General features: G+C 43.5%; 1 protein-coding gene across 3 annotated transcripts in view; it reads left to right on the top strand.

Moving 5' to 3' along the window:
* The window catches only part of LOC105563388 (latrophilin Cirl-like), a 396,767-nt gene that overhangs the window by 96,159 nt on the left and 283,707 nt on the right, over positions 1 to 16,901 (top strand). For 2 of the 3 annotated variants that reach the window (XM_012014953.1, XM_012014952.1), the window contains exon 1: positions 8,846 to 12,739. In XM_012014953.1, coding sequence (XP_011870343.1) covers positions 12,634 to 12,739 — 106 coding nt within the window. In that variant the 5' untranslated portion in view covers positions 8,846 to 12,633. Of the gene's footprint in view, positions 1 to 8,845; positions 12,740 to 16,901 lie in introns of those variants that run through there. The other variant, XM_012014951.1, reaches the window with a different exon arrangement.

Below are 16,901 nucleotides of genomic sequence, written 5' to 3'. Positions count from 1 at the left end.
CACCCTGTATAATAAACCGTAATACGTCGACCTTAAATCATAACATATAGATAATAAAAGTATAATAAATCGGTAACGATCGGTGGCTTTCTCATCGATTCCCTCATTAACGATAATACCGCCGGCAATGCAATCTTCGATATCTGCCTGTCGTACCGGAGTTCTCTATTATGGCCGTTGTTGGATTTACCGATTTTTGTTATTTACATCCAGAAACTTGCTTTTTTTTCGTTCTCTCCTCTTTTCCCGTTCCTCGCGGCGCGTTTAATCGGCCCAGGCGAAAGCCCATTACATCGGGATGGCTTTGTCACGCCGGTGGCACTCTGTCGGAGAATTAATAACCCCGCTACACTCACGACGTGTACGTACACCTTCCCTCCCCGTATGCCGCCACTCGAAACACTTCGGCCGAATTATTTGTTCGACACGATTCGATACGCGCGTTTCTGTCGTATCTTATCTCCGATCTAACGTCGCACCCTCGACGCGCGCGCGGGATGCAGGGACGAACGAGAGAGGAAATAAGAAGCGACAGAGCACGAAGGCGCAATACAGGACGCCGCCGACGCCTCGAAGGCAATCGGTCCTCCCCTTTTAGCTTTTTTAGTCATCAAAGAACGTGACTTCTTTCAATTCCGCGTGCTAATACGAACACGCGAGCGCGCGCGAAATTGAAGTATCCAATACACGGATTATTAGTATTTCAATTTTTACCAATGTCATGGGGCTTGAGTTCAGTGTGTTTGCTCGTTCAACGCCGGAAGTATCTCGAATAAATGCCTTTGCTCTTTCACACGTTGAGAATTTCTATGGAATTTGCCATACGATTTGGGTGGTAATGTCGAGCAATAAATGATTCATTTCGTTAAAGTATCGGCTAATTGCATATTCTGCGCACGCGCTCAATGATAAGATAACTTGAAAGGGAAATGCGGAAGGGTTGAAGAAGGCATCTGTCTATATTTCTCGCGGGAAGGATTGCGGAGCGAATTGAAATGAAGAGATCAAAACGGGGTGGGCGAGAAACTCGGAATCGGCTGCTCGATCTCCGGTCTGGACGATAAAAAAAAACGAACCGACGGCAGGAGGGTGAGAGACGAACGCGAACGGGGGAGACTCGCGGGTGGAGCTATCCATTAAAGGCACTCGCGGCCACCGGCAACCCCCATTTTTCAAGACTCTGTTGAAAGGGGGGGGATTTGCCGCCTTTCCTGTTTCGAGCGCCGCGCGAGAGATATCGGCGGTGCGCAATCAGGAGATTAAAATGAAAGCGTAATCGCGCGATCTACTTCGTAGAACGATAATAGTTCGGCGCGGGAAGAACGTTATCCGAATACAATAAGTACGAGCGCGGGGCCACTGCTGGCGCAGTAATAATGCAGTTGTATTTTTCGTTGCTTTCTTACAAGGCATGCACGCGCCGTGCATCGGTGCGCCTTCCCCGGCCTTCAACGGTGTATTGACCCGCAGCGAATAGGAGCACGAAGTCCGCAGATTATTGTTACCCGAAATACGAGCCTGCAGTTTGTCGCTCGGAGGGAGAAGAGGATGAGAAGAACCGCGGACCCGTAAATAATCGCTTCCGATCAGCAAATGATTCGGTCATCACGCAACGTTGGCACTTTAATCCTTCCCAGACGATTTTTACGTTGTGGAGAGTGGAGGAAAGTTCGCGTGTCTTCTTTCCGTCGAGAGATTTATCTCATATAGGTCAGGATTGATTTAACTCGGGTTAAATGGTATGCAACGCAAAAATGTGGTTTAATTAGGCATTTAAAGCCCAGCGTTGTAAAAATCCTCTTAACTATTGAACTCGAAGACTCGGCGGACCGAACATTCGCAATGAGATAATATCAGGTTTCATCTTGGTCCCCCTCTTGAATATCATCGGAAGACATTACAGAAACGCGCCCTTTGCTGATAATAAATTCCCGCTCCGGTTGGTGGAATTAATCGCGTCCGAGGTACGGGGCCTGCTGGATCAAGAGGTTTTCTTATTCGCGCGATATCGTCGATTCGCCTCGAGCGAATGGCTGTCGGTTCTGCCAAATTTAAGGGCTCGAGCGATCCGGCGCCAATGCGCGCTTAAATTGATGGCTTCACGGTCCCTTGCATTTCGCGCTTAGGTACTTCGTGTCGTCCCCTCCCGTTCACGAGGGAGGCGCGATCTGGAGCTTTATCCTATTAATCAATGCGCATAAATTGTTTTAAGGGAATCGTTACCGCGCCATTCGGACATGCCGTACGACGTTGTTGCCGGGGTTAATGTCGCGCGCAGAATGAGGGACGAAAATCGAAGCGGCGAACCGGAATCATTAGATGTAACGCAAAATATATGGACGGCGTCGGGCCGAGATTTATTGGCCTGGAAGTGGGAATTCCGCAGCTGCACTCGCCTATTTATTCTCACCAAAACGGCCTGATCCGTAAGACTTTGTCTCGTGATGGAGCCACGATGCGATTTGCCTCGATTTACACGTGTACCTCGATTAGACCTTTGTTACAGATGCGAGAAGTCGTGTTTGTCAAGGATGAAATTGGAAAGTTTCAACTTTATTGTCTCATTATTCACGAGGCATGTTCGAAATGCAGCTAATTAGTTGCGAGGTAAAACGATTTCAATTATTCCAACGACTCTGGGACTCGGATGTAAAAATAAAAGTTTTACATATCACATTAGAGACACTGTATCTTTAGGACAATTTTTTTTACTCGTTGAAAGCGAAATGACGTTGAGAAGGATCGTTCGTCAGAAGCAACCGGTTGATAACGAAACTGAATTCGGTAACCGATATATAAACCTGAGAAATAAACTAGCGATTATTTGCGGTTGAACAATTTCGCGTTTATTCCTGATAAATAATTTCGGTTGCGCGTTGTGGTGGAAAGGCAACGGTGAGCCTTTCATCGTAGAATTCGCTCGCGATGCGAGAGAGCTCATTACACACCGGGCGATTTAATTCGGAGTTGAAACGCTAGATTATGAGCTGGTCTGCTGATATTAATATCAAACGATTATCTCGCTCGATTATTGTTATCGTCGTGCGATTAGCGGGTGGATTTATGCGCGCGCATCCGCTCGCACAAGTTAATAATGCCAGTTATTCCGCCCCAATATAGCAAATATTTATCATATTATCAGACGCGGTGCTATATAAAATAAAATAATTTTAACCGTCCCAGATTCAACTGGGATTCAACTGAAAGGGCCTGCCTGGAAAGCTTATTTCCGGTCTTTCAATTTCTCGTCTCTATGTAGCTTTGTTTAAAGATTACAAGCCAGGATAAACTTGGGACAAGTAGGGGCTATTGCAAGTTCAAAAGCATATTACAGATATTACAGATTAGAAGGACGCTATTGTATATAAGATGCAAAGGCATTATCAAATTAGTAAAGTTTTATATGCCAATGGAGAAGAGCTCTCTTTGAGCAACCGAAACTTTAAGTCGGAAATGCGAAGAAAAATAGCGCCGGTTGGTTGGATTCAATCACGGCGATCGATTAAAACCATTCTCCCACGCAATCGCCTTAGTTAAACTCCTTCGAAAGAAATCCGTCTTTGCTTTAAAGCTTTCCCCTTGCTCCCTCTTTCTCTGTCTCTGTAGCCACTTCTTCCCTCTTCCTTCCTCTCGCGCGTTATTATCGTCTCTGAGTCAAACGGGGAGGGGTGTGACAAAATAAGAGCAGAAATAAGAAACGAGAAAGAGACGAGCAGAAGGTAAATAAGGAGAAAATAATTTGAGGACGACGCCCTCCTAAGTTGACGTTTCTACGGGAAGCGTGAGAGGGACAAACGGAGGTGACTCGGAAGTGGCTTAACTCGCGTTATTCTCGTTGCCGTCGGAGCAAACGACTACTTGCGTCACTGGGGGCATCTCCTTTCCTCTTCCCTTTCTATTTCCTTCTTTCTCCGATTTCTAGACACTGCGGGTGACTTCCGGTGGCTGCGGAAATCTTATAGGGCCGGATTCGAAGATACCGGCATAAACGGGTGAACTTATCATCACTACTGGAGTTTGCGTTGGTTTCTGTATATTTCACTCCTTCTCCTTTACTTTGTTATTATTGTCTAGTCAAGGGTCAGCTCGATACATACCTACTATATTAATAAGAATAAGCTTCTAATTTAACTACAATAATTAAAATTAATTTAACTTTCGATGTAATCTCTAAACGCGAAACAGGGTATAAATCTATATTTAAGTATAAAACGAACGCGAGAAAAGATTAATTGATCATTAAGTACCGTTACATTTGCTATTTTATTTTTACTTTTTATATTCCTGAGAAAAGCTGTTTTTGTATATATTTCAGCAGAGGAATTTTAAAGTTGCCAATTTAAAAATAATAGTTCGAAAACTGACTGTGTTACATTCGAGTATTGTTTTACTAAAAAAAAAATAGAAGCGATGCATGAAATATGAATTTTAAAATATTACTCTTTCGTGTGTAGCCGTAAAGGATCTCCGAAGTATGACTAAATGGCGTTTATCGCGTTCTTTTTTCCTCCTACTCTTCGAGATTTACCGGTGATACCGCCCACCACCCTCGCGCATCATGTACGCCGTAATAACGAATAATGCGGGGCAGTTAGACGAGCCCCGACCCCGCTAGTCCTTAAGTGAAAAGTGAGCCCTCGTTTCGTGAAGCACCCCTAAGCCGGGATCGTGCACGCGGGACACGCAGTGGGGATCAAGTCTTCCGAAGGGGGCGAATAATATAATCGTTACCCGCGGCGTTCGCGTAATTTTTCCTTTTATAGCGCGGATCGCGATGCGTCTTCCCTCGATGACATCCGCCGTTTGATAGCGATTTAGTCCCTTCTGCCGCGAATTGAAAATTGCAACTTCCAGACAGAAAAAAAATACACCGCCGATCGCCGCGAGATGACGTTTTGGGCTCTCGTAAATAATACAGAGAGTCACATTTTCAGGATATGCATTGCAAATTTGTGCATAACATGCATATTATTGACCTTCTACATGTTTGGAAATATTACGTTACAGGACAATTACACTTTTAAATTACAATTTTAAATATGTTTCTATTTTCGATTTTGCCGAAAGTGATGAAATTTGAAATGTTAAAGGGTCATAGGGGTCATAGGTTTAAAACGACACGTACTTTCAAACGCTGTTTATTTCATTCTACGCTAACTGAAATAAAAATTTATTTTTTGTCACGCAGGCTTTTTAGAATAATTTCCTTAAATTTTTTATATTGGGAGCGACCGCGTAATACCGCATCGCTTGCGATCCATATATCATATCGCTGATGATAAAATCGATGTTAGCAGGAAGACGGTTTATGTCCCGACATTTCAAGCGAAAGTATGTTACTTATTACTGGCTGACGTTTCTATCATGAGATATAAGCTAACTTGCTTATAACTCCATTACTTATTACACTCGGCGCTCTTGCGAGATCAATAAAGAGCTAAGAGCAGAGAGAAAAAAGCTACTTGGTCGTATATCACTCATTCGATAACCTATGCACTTCATTACACTTAAGTGCATTGCGCGTCGCATCCATGGCGAGATCACATTTATTAATCAGACGCGACATTGACAGCTCCAGTTTTATTTCCTCGCGAGACAAAATTATTTTGCCATTTCTTCCACGTCCCATTTTTTTATGTTATGCCGTGATGTTCATTTTTTAACAGTATAAAGATACAGTAGCTTCTGCTACAAGATGTACACACAGTAAAATGTTCATCGAGCATTAGTGCTTAATCATACATTGTTTGGTGATGATTTATATGTATATTTTTTTACAAGTATATTACGGAATATTGAAGCAATTTTTATACATCCTTTTGCGTTACATAAATTAACGTTAATCGCTTCGTTAATGGGAGCTGTAACGCAAAGAGTTGCGGAGTCTGCCCGCAGGCATGCACGTCGTCCACTATCTTTTGGCAGCCGCGTTCCTTCGTCCACCTTCTTCCTTAAGGCCAGGCCGATGGCTGGCCGGCCTCCCGGTTCCTTTGAAATTATAGGCGCTTTACGGTACTTGCTCATAATCATTTTATGCTTCACCGAAGCACCGACTCCAGAACGAAGCTCGACCTCCGCTGCATGAAATACCGTGGAAGTTATTTACACGGTAAATACGCGCCTCGCGAATGAATCAAGACTAATTTGGCAGTTTTCTAATTTTGCTCCGCGCGCATTGGAAGAGACGCCTGTCTTTTTGTGCGATTTTAATTTGAACTCCTTGTGTCTGAAGTTTAACGAGATTGAAATACTATCCCTGTCCCGTTATCGTCGATGCGCGTTAGGTAAATTTCAATCAATTACATTCGTCCCGCTGATTTTTGGTCCCGTGACTTTCAATGATCGACGTTGACATTCCTGTGATATCAAATTCCAAATAATTTATTCGAATTATTCGGTCGTTTTATAACGAAGCAAGTTTTACGCAATGATTATTTAATTTATAATATGTGATATGTTATAATTGTAATAATCATTAACTTTGTAATAAAACGTGAAACGGTAATTATCCGTCATAAAATAATTTTATACGAGTTTCTTTTTAATCGTCTTAAATTTTGTGATATTACGATGGCTAAGTCGATAGAAAGCTAGATATGTGTTCTATGGAAAGCACGAGAGCAATAAAAGACTTGGCCACATCATCCGCTTGATAAATTCATCTATGTCACGCTTGAAATAGCGTCCAATTTCAAATAGTAGGTATTACAGGATTCGAGCAAGTGTCTCCGTTCCGAGGGTTGTTCTCAAAGTCGAAGATATCGAATTTGCATTTTTTGCATTTGCATTTTCTCCGTAGGTAACGAATTTGCATTTTCCAGACGAGTCGTGGAAACTGCGCGATCCTCGCAGCGATGACTATATTTCGCCTCCGGTTCTGATATTACACATGCATGAAAATCTTATCGATGTAGATCAGTTATAACCCGGTTTTCTAATAATAAAATCTCTCAGAAGTAGGAATATATCAATTCAAATTAATGAAATGGAACAGTACCAATTCCGATCATTTATTTGAAAAGCGCTTTTCTAACAGTCTCATTTGTTTTTATTATGTATAGTCGTTGTATAATAATTTTGCAGTCAACATTCGTTACAGAGATATGTGTTTTCGGTTGTTACATTTGTATCGAGAACGTTTTGTATAAAACTAGATTGAAGCTATTCACGGTAACGTTAATTAATATTTGAAAATTTTATAATACACCAAAGATGACCTGATTATAGATCGAAACGTATGCATTATTTTTATAAAAGTTTTATTATAAATGGAAGAAAATCAGTGTCTGGTTTGTTAGCTCCTTTGAACGTTATCTACCTTAAAATTATATTTCGATTGCTTGATATTCCACAACTATTAGTAAACCTACTCATACGAGTTTAATTCAGCGAGAATAAAAGTAAAACCAAATTGAAAACTGCTCGTATTATTTAGCTCGTATTCAGGTTACGGAGTCTGATATCGGCTGCTGAAATTTTCAAAGCGCCGTGTCAGTTTCACGTCGCGTCGCGTCGCGCCGAGGATGTCTGCTCGCGATGAACTCCGGCAGAAGCGAAACAGAGACGAGGATGAAGCGGAAGAAAGGTCGATGCTGTGAAGAGAAAGCGGGAGGGGGAGAGAGAGAGGGGGGGGGAGGCGGGTGCAGCGGCATTCGAGTGGCACGGGGAAGCGACACGACGGAATTTCAGAAATTGCACCCGACATTTTCGCATGCAGTATGTGTATAGCCAACCGAGCGACAGCTTCCTCCTGCTCATCCCCCACGATCTTCTCTTCATCTTCATCCTCATCCAGTTTTTTGTACTCCTTTCAAGCTTTCGCGATTGAAACAGAGAGATGTACCGGCGACATTCGGAAATCGGCGATTCCGCTGAAGGCACGTCGATGTTGCGATATCAGTTTCGAGTCTGGGCTAGCTGACGTAAGATCGAACGTTGCGCGAACCTTAATCGGGAGTTCCATAATGTATTCTTCACGGTCCCACGGAGAGTTAAAGGATCAATTAAATTAATGCGTTCCAGATAATATATAATTTTCAGTCGAAATATCTGGCGAGTACGAGATGAAATATTGAGTTACAATATTGTTTCGAGGATTAACCGCGAGGTGCCTTAAAGGTAACGCGTTCTCGAGCCAGATTCGCGGCGGATTTTCCGCGGAGAGAATTGCGAGTTAATTTCCCGTGCGGTCGCCTCCGGCCCATAACATCGGCTCGTTGTCGTCGTCAATTATTTTTAATTGCACTCCGATCGGAGCCCCGAGCTTCGCGCGGCGTGCATTAAAATGCGCTTGGGTGTAAAATTGAAACTCGCGAGGTCGCGGTCGCGCACACTGTATCTCCGCCGATGCGATAATGTGATTTTCAGCAAATAATTTTGATTCTCCCCTGCTCATTGCACGTAGCGCTCTCTCGCAATCGCCCAATTCGTTGCGAGCATTATTTTGCGCGGGGGCCGTCGATGATGGACGAGTTCGTGCTTGAAATCATTGCGAAACGAGAGATGGGGATGGCCGGAGGGATGAAGGGGGAGACGAGTGATTGGAAAGGGGAGAGGCGACCGGCAGGTGCGTGGCTGTTCAATATTCATCGGCGAGAGGCGTCGAAATGATTTTAAGTGCCTGCAGAAATTGCCGCGGCACCGGCGTTTTCTGATAATCTGCATTATTTCGAGCGCTTTGATCGCCGCTGCTTTAATAATATGTAGATTTATGTTTTCATCCGGACGGCCGCGGCGGCGGCGGCGGCGGCGGTGGCGGCGGTGGCGGCGGCGGCGGCGGCGGCGACGACGGCGGAGCGTCACTTCTGCCGTTCTGACACAGTCCGACGGGATGTGGAAATTATTATTGAATTATTTATTACATTCTAAGTACCGGCAGGACGCGTCCTTCGTTTACGGTAACTTTACGCGAGGAACAGTGTTAAATGTAAAATAAATTTCATCCTATAATTACGTTCGCCAAGGTGTTAATAAAGCGATTAAATGGTAGAAAATTACCTCCGACATTTTATCGCTGTGTTTCAAGGATCCTAAGGTAATGCTGCAAGTACTGTGAAGTGCCACAATTAGCAGCGTCTTCGTTAAAGAAATTTAAGGAAATTTGGAAAGTCGTTGAAAAGAATTCTAGGAGCGCGTGAATTTATCTATATGTTAGGTCCGCTTGTGCGTCGACTCCATTTCAAGCGAAATCCCGTTCAACTTGAGATCAAAATGAATTTAGAATTTACCGCAAAAATCGAGGAAATCCTTTCGTGGCATTTATTTGAGGAAAAACGTACTTTTTGAATTAAAGTATTGAATTTGTTTAATATCGAATGTAATTCTCGGTCATGGAAATTTCATGTTTTTTAAAATAATTTTTTTTCACGATAAAAAAAAGTAATATCCTTTAATGCATCTTGCATGTCCAATTTTTCGCGTATTTTGATATTTTTAATGAATATATCACGGGAAAGGTATAAAAACCTTTGAAACCAGGAATCTGAAATTGACGAATAAAGATACGAAAGAATTATATTCCGAAAATTAGCTGTCTTTCAATACTTTCCCAAAGCATTTCACGAACAAATCGCTTCAACAAGTATCTTATTCCAGGAAATGCCCTGCTCTACTTTTACTTTTATCGCATATCTTTTCGCCGTACAATTTTGGTGCCAACTACGCAACGGCCAGGCACCTCGAATGTATTCTTTTCTAGGGGTCGAACTAAATGTGGCGATAGTTCAGTTCGATAAAAGCGCTTCCGAGAACTTCCGAAGGTGCACCGCGAAATACGTCGTTGGGAATTCCTTCCAAGCGCTCGATTACCGATCTGAAAAATCCGCGGCGGAATAGCGTTAAAGGCAGCGAAAAAAAAAGGAAAGGATATGGTCGCCAGGAGATTACTACTCGCTCGATTGTGCCGAGCGCGTACATCCTCCTCTCCCTCCGCTCTCTCTCTCTTTTCTCTCCCTTTCCTTTTTAATAAATGATCTTTCTCTCCACGACCGCGCCGACCTCGGAGATGGGAATCGCGTTGTCATCGGGCTTATCGCGATTATCGCGGCGTATCGGCGCACGCATGCACCTCGTACGCAGCATCGCGGTACGCGCGCGTTGCAAGAAAAGGGAGGGCAACGTTGATGAAAGGAGAATAGCGGCATCGCCGATTCTATTCGCGCGATGAACGCGCGGATACAAGGTTAGAGAAGATAGCATCGTCGGATTAATTATGCGTAATGCATGGGACGTACGCGAGGATGCGTTTGTGCCGTTGCACCGGCGAAAGGGAAGAGGCGGGGACAGCCGGCGCATTCAATTATCGTCGTTACACCGGGAGTTTACAGATGTTTCGGCGATAATCGCGTTGCTATGCGGCTTCCACGTTCGTCGTATTAAGTGTTGAATGCCGGCGGCATCAAGAAGGAACGAGGCGAGCGGGAAGGAGACACCGGGAAGGGGGGGGGCTTAATTAGACTCGCTGGAAAAATTAACGCGGTCCGCTCGAAACGAACTGGCAGCACTCCAGATATCCCGCGTCTCGCTGTTCCTCCGTGGCCGCGGAAGTGCACCGCTGCAATCCGGCCGATGCGATGCAATCTGCGGAGTGGTCCGCCGTGATGCACGCGGCGGTTGCGGCTCGATGAACCGCCTTTCTCGGTCATAATCGAGACGATTACTCGTTAACCCGCGTTGTAACTTAATCCCGCAGATTTTATTTCGAGAGACCTTGGCAGGATTTTTTAACGGGACCTCGCGTGACATCTGAGATCTGTATCGATGAGTTGCTAAATTTTGTTTTCCACGCGTTCAATTATGAAATGCCGCTCGAGAAAGTATTTATGCACTCTGGGAACAAGATACCACCGGGAAGAGAGGGCAATTAACGATAATACTAGTAACAAGTATTAGTATTAACTAGCAAATTGAGAACAATTCTTTCAAACATTCAGTGGCAAAATATTTCACGTCTATTAATTCCGTGATACTTTTGGAAAAATTGGGATATTTATATAGGTCTTGTTTTTCAGTGAACACAGGAATCTAATAGCGAATTCGGTTGCTTGCACTAGTGCAAACAATCGAATTCCCTATTAAATTGTCAGTTGCACATCTTGCGGACGCAATATACAAAATATCTGAAGGACACTTTTCCCAACTGTTAAAAATTTTCTAAAATATTTCTCAAATAAGATCGACACATGTATCACATGTACAAATGTGCCATGTTTCACCTGTTCTTCCGCTAATTCCTTTTTTTCTTACTATATACGAATGTATTGTAGTCAAGATTTAACATTTGCGATGCCCGCGAAAATGCACAATTCCACGCGTAATCCACACAAGTCACCTGCCACCCCCTTCGGTGGTGACCCGGCGCGATACTCGTTCTTTTTCCTCGCGTGTTCCTTTTTTTGTCGACAAGCTGATAGGTCGACGGGGCGCACGCGCGACGCCGCAGGAAAAATCGAGCGAGCATCGCCGGTAAACACTATAAATCAGCTTAATCCGCGCGTCGAGCGAAGGGGTTGGGGTGTGCGTGCATCTGCGTATGGGTGTGCGCGCGTTTGCGTGAATGTAGGTTAACGAAGGCGAAAAAGGAAAACAATTTTGGTGTCAGCGTTTCGAAATTTGCAAACCGCGCGAACACGACGCGAACACGACGCGAATCCATCGAATAAAAACCAGCGTGCGTTGCAGCCGGTGAAATAAGACGAATTAAAGCGGGCGATCCCATACCCACAGAGAAGACTTCCGGCTCCAATGCTATTGCACTTTGATCTGTCGTAAAATGGGATCGACAAAGCGACGATCATATTTTTTATTGAGAAAGGAATATTTTAGTCTGAAATAGGAAATTCTGAAATCTACAATAAAATGATATTGACGCGTGCGTTATCGAGAGAAGATTTATTCTACACGCTAAAGATTATATAAGCTTAAATTTATGTTACCGTTATCTCTCAATACTAAGTCAATCTTATTTAATTGGAGAGAATATAATTATTATTGATTTTTAATCTTAATATTTTTTTTATTTCAACTGCACGAGACTGCGACAAGTTTAAACGTGAAACAAGAATATTTTGCCGTCAAAAATGCTTCCCGAGTGAATGTGATAATTTAAGAAAGAGCAGTTGAACTTTTAATCTTCATTAAGAAAAAAATAAAACAATTATTTGCATCGTTAAGAAATATCTATTCCATACACACGTGCAAGTTTTACCTACAACTCCACCAAATGCTGTGATATCCCTATTCAACATATCTGTCTACATTTTAATCTACTTTACGATGTGCACTGCACGTATCCCGGCGTGAATCTGGTCGCGAACATCGCGGTTTCCACGTAATCGCGACCGTAAGTCTCCGTGCGCTAAAAAAAAGAAAAGGAAAAGAAAAGGGGCGTAAGAGTGGTCGCCCGGTAAAGCGTGCGATTTACGTAAACCCAATAACGCGGCGGCGTCCGATCTCGGCATACCGAATGCACGCGTTCTCGGAAATCGCGATGCGCTCCTCCGGGATGAGCGCACGCGGGTACGCGCGAAATACAAAAGACAGCCGTCGGGTAGCGCGAGAGCACGCCCCAGTGCGCACCGGCGCTGATCGTTTCTTCCTCTGCTTTCAGGCGTAGTCGGAGCTCGGAACCTCACGATGGAGTGCCGCAAGGGTCGACGGAAAGGAGGAGCTCCGATCCTCGGCAGTCTGCTACTTGCGTGGCTCTTAACCAACGGCTGCGCCGTCGTCGCGCGAAATATAGGTGAGTGCGCCAAAGTATTTACGATTTCGGGCCGCGGTCCCCGTGCCGCGGGTAGCCCTCGCCCTCCTCGATCCTCGCGCCAATTAAGGGGCCGGCTACAACGCGTGCGGATATTTACGCGCGGCACGTCCCGTAGAGCGGAGTCGCGACTTCGCCGCAAGGCAGGAGCCAGTTTGGTATCCCGCCGCCTTCCACGTGTTTTCTTTAGCCGTGCGATGTGAGCACGTTTTAAATTGTCACACGTACGGCGGGCACGACCGTTTGTACCTGGCCGGTGCTTTGCTCCGGATAATTGTAATAGCCGATGAAAGATTCTCTGTTTGAAAGTAAACATTCATATAATATGCGTAATACCAGTGAGGCGTTAACCCTTTGAAGCATACATTTTTTTCTATTGAATCATTTTTTTGCGAACTTTGCGTACAAGGGTTTTTGGGATCGCTGATTGCGAATCCGTTATCAGATTTTCATAATTCAAAACGGTGGATTGAAGATGACGGAATTCAGAGCTTAAAAGAATAACATCATTTAGCTGTAATTCAACCATGCTACGAAATATTATTTAGATATTATTAGGACCCACGGAATCTAAATTAGAGTTGAAGATTCTTATAGAATATAAAAAATAGTGCGCGCGAAATGTCTTCTTGGCACTACCCAGAGCTAACGGCGCGGACGTGATGAGTCCCTAAATACCGCAATCAAACGAAAATGCTGAAAAACTTGAAAATTTAAAAAATTCACGTACTTTGCGTCCGCCATTTTGGGTCGGCCATTTTGAATTTTGACAATCTGACATCAGATTTGTAATGAGCGATCCCGAAAATCCCTTTGTACAAAGTTTTCAAGAAATAATCTTAAAAAGTTTGGTCAGTAATGAATTTTTCCGAAAAAATTGCTGTTTTTTCATATTTGTTTATTTATAAAACTTATACAATAAATATCAAAGACTACTAAACTTTTTTAAATGCTTTTTATTGCTAAAATACTCCAAAAATGCAAAAAAACTCGACCTACATGCGTTAACTAGAAATTAAATGGCCAAAAAGTAAAGAAGTCGAGGTAGTACGTGGGTTACCACCATGTTTCAAAGGGTTAATCAATGAATGAAGTTATCGCCAATTGATAGAAATCAGGAATGCAGTTGTAAAGTTTATTTTTCACTGCGAAGGAAAAAATGCAGGGATTGCATATCAGCGTTGGATCATTTTGCATGGTTAATCCGGCGAATTGTTTAAACGTGATAAAAATACCTTTATTCGAGTCACGTCGGTTGTTTCAGTCGTATGTTTTTGGGAACTTAATTATGTAACATGGCCGGACTCTTGCGTGTATATTCTCCTATAAATTTTAAACGGGGGTATAAAAATCGTCTCAAAGAGGTTAATAACGAGGGTGGAAGTGGCTGTGACGTGTACGCGCGGGAACGGAAGATCGTTGTTGCCGTAAACCCCGGAAAACCCCGCGAGATGGATGGGAGGTTTCGGCCGGCATGTTAAGTCCGGGAACATACCATAGCACGCTCGTAGAATTAAACCGTTCTCGTGCTAATTGATTTAGGAGATCCCGTTGGCATGTGCGTGCAAGTGTGTGTGTGTGTTTTGCCAGGTTGCAATGTGGCACAGCTCCTTGGTAATCCCTCGGTAACGAGAATCTTATATTTTTTTCTAAGTACTAACAATTAGTTTATATCTTCGTCATAAATTGTGACAAAAAGTCATGTCTAATCTGCTTTGGAAAGTTACATCTTTACATACACGACCGTATTGTGTGTTTGGATATGTTGATTAATAAACAATTATGTTCTTAATATTTATACTTGCACATCAGTCCTACAGTTCGTATTTCCGAGGCAGAAAAACGTATTTACTTTGAGAGGGCAATAACGAATATCTCTTACAAAGATAGCGTTAATTCAAACATAGAATCTCTTTTAAATTGTCAGTAATAGATAACAATAATGAAGCTTATTAGTCAACATTAACCGGCCAGTGTTTTAATACAGAAAATTTATTGCGAAAAATATTACCTCAGAGTGTGAAGCTGGACTTTCCTTCTCACTAGGCGGGCGTCTCACCAATTCGACAACCTGAATCGACGCGCAATTTAAAGTCGAAAAACAGACGCGAAGATGTCATCTATATACTGTTATTGCAACAAATATTACCACATGTCTCAGTGGTCGAATTAGTGAGACGCCCGTTTAGAGAGAAGGGAAGTCCAGGTTTAAACCCTGGCTGAGGTAATATTTTTCGCAATAAATTTCCTGTATTAAAACACTGGCCGGTTAATGCCGACTAAAAAGCTTGATTAGTGATAGCGCTAATGTTGCTTTTTTAGTGACAATTGTTCGGTATTTTCTAAATAGCTCGATTTGTATACGCATCTCCTCAGCATGCGTTCTTATAGTTTCGATCACACGTCTGCATTTCTCGTCGTTCTGCCCACCGCTTACGCGGAGCGCGAAAGTAAAAGTTACCGGAATGGCTTTTCGGGGTTTGAGTACTCCGTCGAAGAGAATTCCGCTCAGACACCCGACGGCGGCGTCTACAAATTTCTCCCGGGACCATTTCCGCGCTCGCATATTAGCCCGGCTGCGAGCCCAGCTGCAATCTCCGACGACGTGTAACTGATCGCGGAAGTTGAAGAAAAACCCGCATTGCCGTGGCACACCAGCCGGCGCGGCCGAACGCGCGAGGGACGTTATTTTCCGTTCATAAATCCAAGTTTTTTCGGCGGGAAAAAATATTCGAGTATCCGCGACGTTGTTCACGACGCGGTTAGAAAACTTGGATTCGCTGTGAACCAAATGTGTTTGCGGAATCACGTTGTAAGAGCATAAACGTAACTCTTTTTACGAATATTTTATCCGAAGAAAGATTAAAAATTTTTTCACTCAAGTAAAATGACAAGAGAACTTGGTAAAATTAAAAATAATTAAAATACCGCAGTCGTTTGGTTAATTTTTTATGAACACTTGTCGATTCGCTACAATTAATTAAAGACCCCTCGTACTCTTAACCAAGACAGGAAGCGCGGTACCTCAGCGTTAAGTCGGTGCAAATGAAACGAGACGAGGTAACGAAACAGGAAGGGAGAGAGAGAAAGGGTTGGGCTAGCGGCCGACGGGGTGAAATGTAGTTAAAATATAGCATTGAACGCACGCGAGCATTAACGAGTGGCGAAATCTCGAGAAGCAATTTCAGACTGACGTGTTCGAGAGGGGTCGCGGTTGAGACACACGGGGGATCGGAAAGAGAAAGGTCGATGAAGATCCGGCGGGACTGGAGAAAGACGAGAGACGTGTCCTCTCTATCCTCTGTCTAATCTCGCGATTATTATACACCCCGGTGCATCCAATCCATGCAACCATCATCGCAGTTGCGTTTCCAGTGTTCTTCCTCCGGTTCTCCCCCTCTACCCCACTCCCTGTGCAGTTATAGACATGCATATGTGAATGCACGCGTACACGCACGCACGCACGCACGCGAGTCTGGGAGAGAAACCGCGGTAACCCAAATGACAGATAAGTCAGAATCTCGCTGGCGTTGTGCCGCCGAGACTCGAAAGAGGCTTTGTGCGCCCTCAAAAGTAGATAGATAGTTAGGACGTCGTGGATTCGATACCGTTCTCGACTGCGTTCTCATCCGGAATCGCGGAGTCGCGGAATGCGAGTCGAGTGGCGGAGAATTGGCAGCGCTTACGTTGAATCGGGCTCCCGCGTTTTGAGTGCGCATCTTTGGAAATAATAAGACGAGATGAGTGCGGTACAATAATGTTGTATTTATCATCATGTTAGTTTTTAACAATATATACAGGGTGGGCCATTTTAATTTATACAGTCGATTTTTTAAAAAACTAAAAGAGATATGAAAAAATATTTCAGACAAAAGTTGTATGGTTTCGAGGGGGACATAAGATGGTACCATAGGTTTGACCTTGAAGAGTAATTTGAAGGTCACATGAAGGTTACCTTCAATTTCTTAAATGGAACCTACTATTTCCGGTTACATATTCTTGTAGGTTATCTCGAGAGCTTTCCAAAACACTATATTAAAATATTTTTTCATTCAGTAATTTTCGAATTATGAGGCTCCAAAGCAGTACTTCGCAGTACTTTGACATAAGGTACAAAATATCTTGTATGTTGTCATGTTGTTGC

The sequence above is a fragment of the Vollenhovia emeryi genome, unplaced genomic scaffold (assembly GCF_000949405.1).
Source record: "Vollenhovia emeryi isolate VEMERY1.0 unplaced genomic scaffold, V.emery_V1.0 DF939176.1, whole genome shotgun sequence".
In the NCBI taxonomy this organism is placed as follows: domain Eukaryota; kingdom Metazoa; phylum Arthropoda; class Insecta; order Hymenoptera; family Formicidae; genus Vollenhovia; species Vollenhovia emeryi.
The sequence above is the reverse complement of the archived record's forward strand: the minus strand, read 5'-3'. Positions and strand labels throughout refer to the sequence as shown.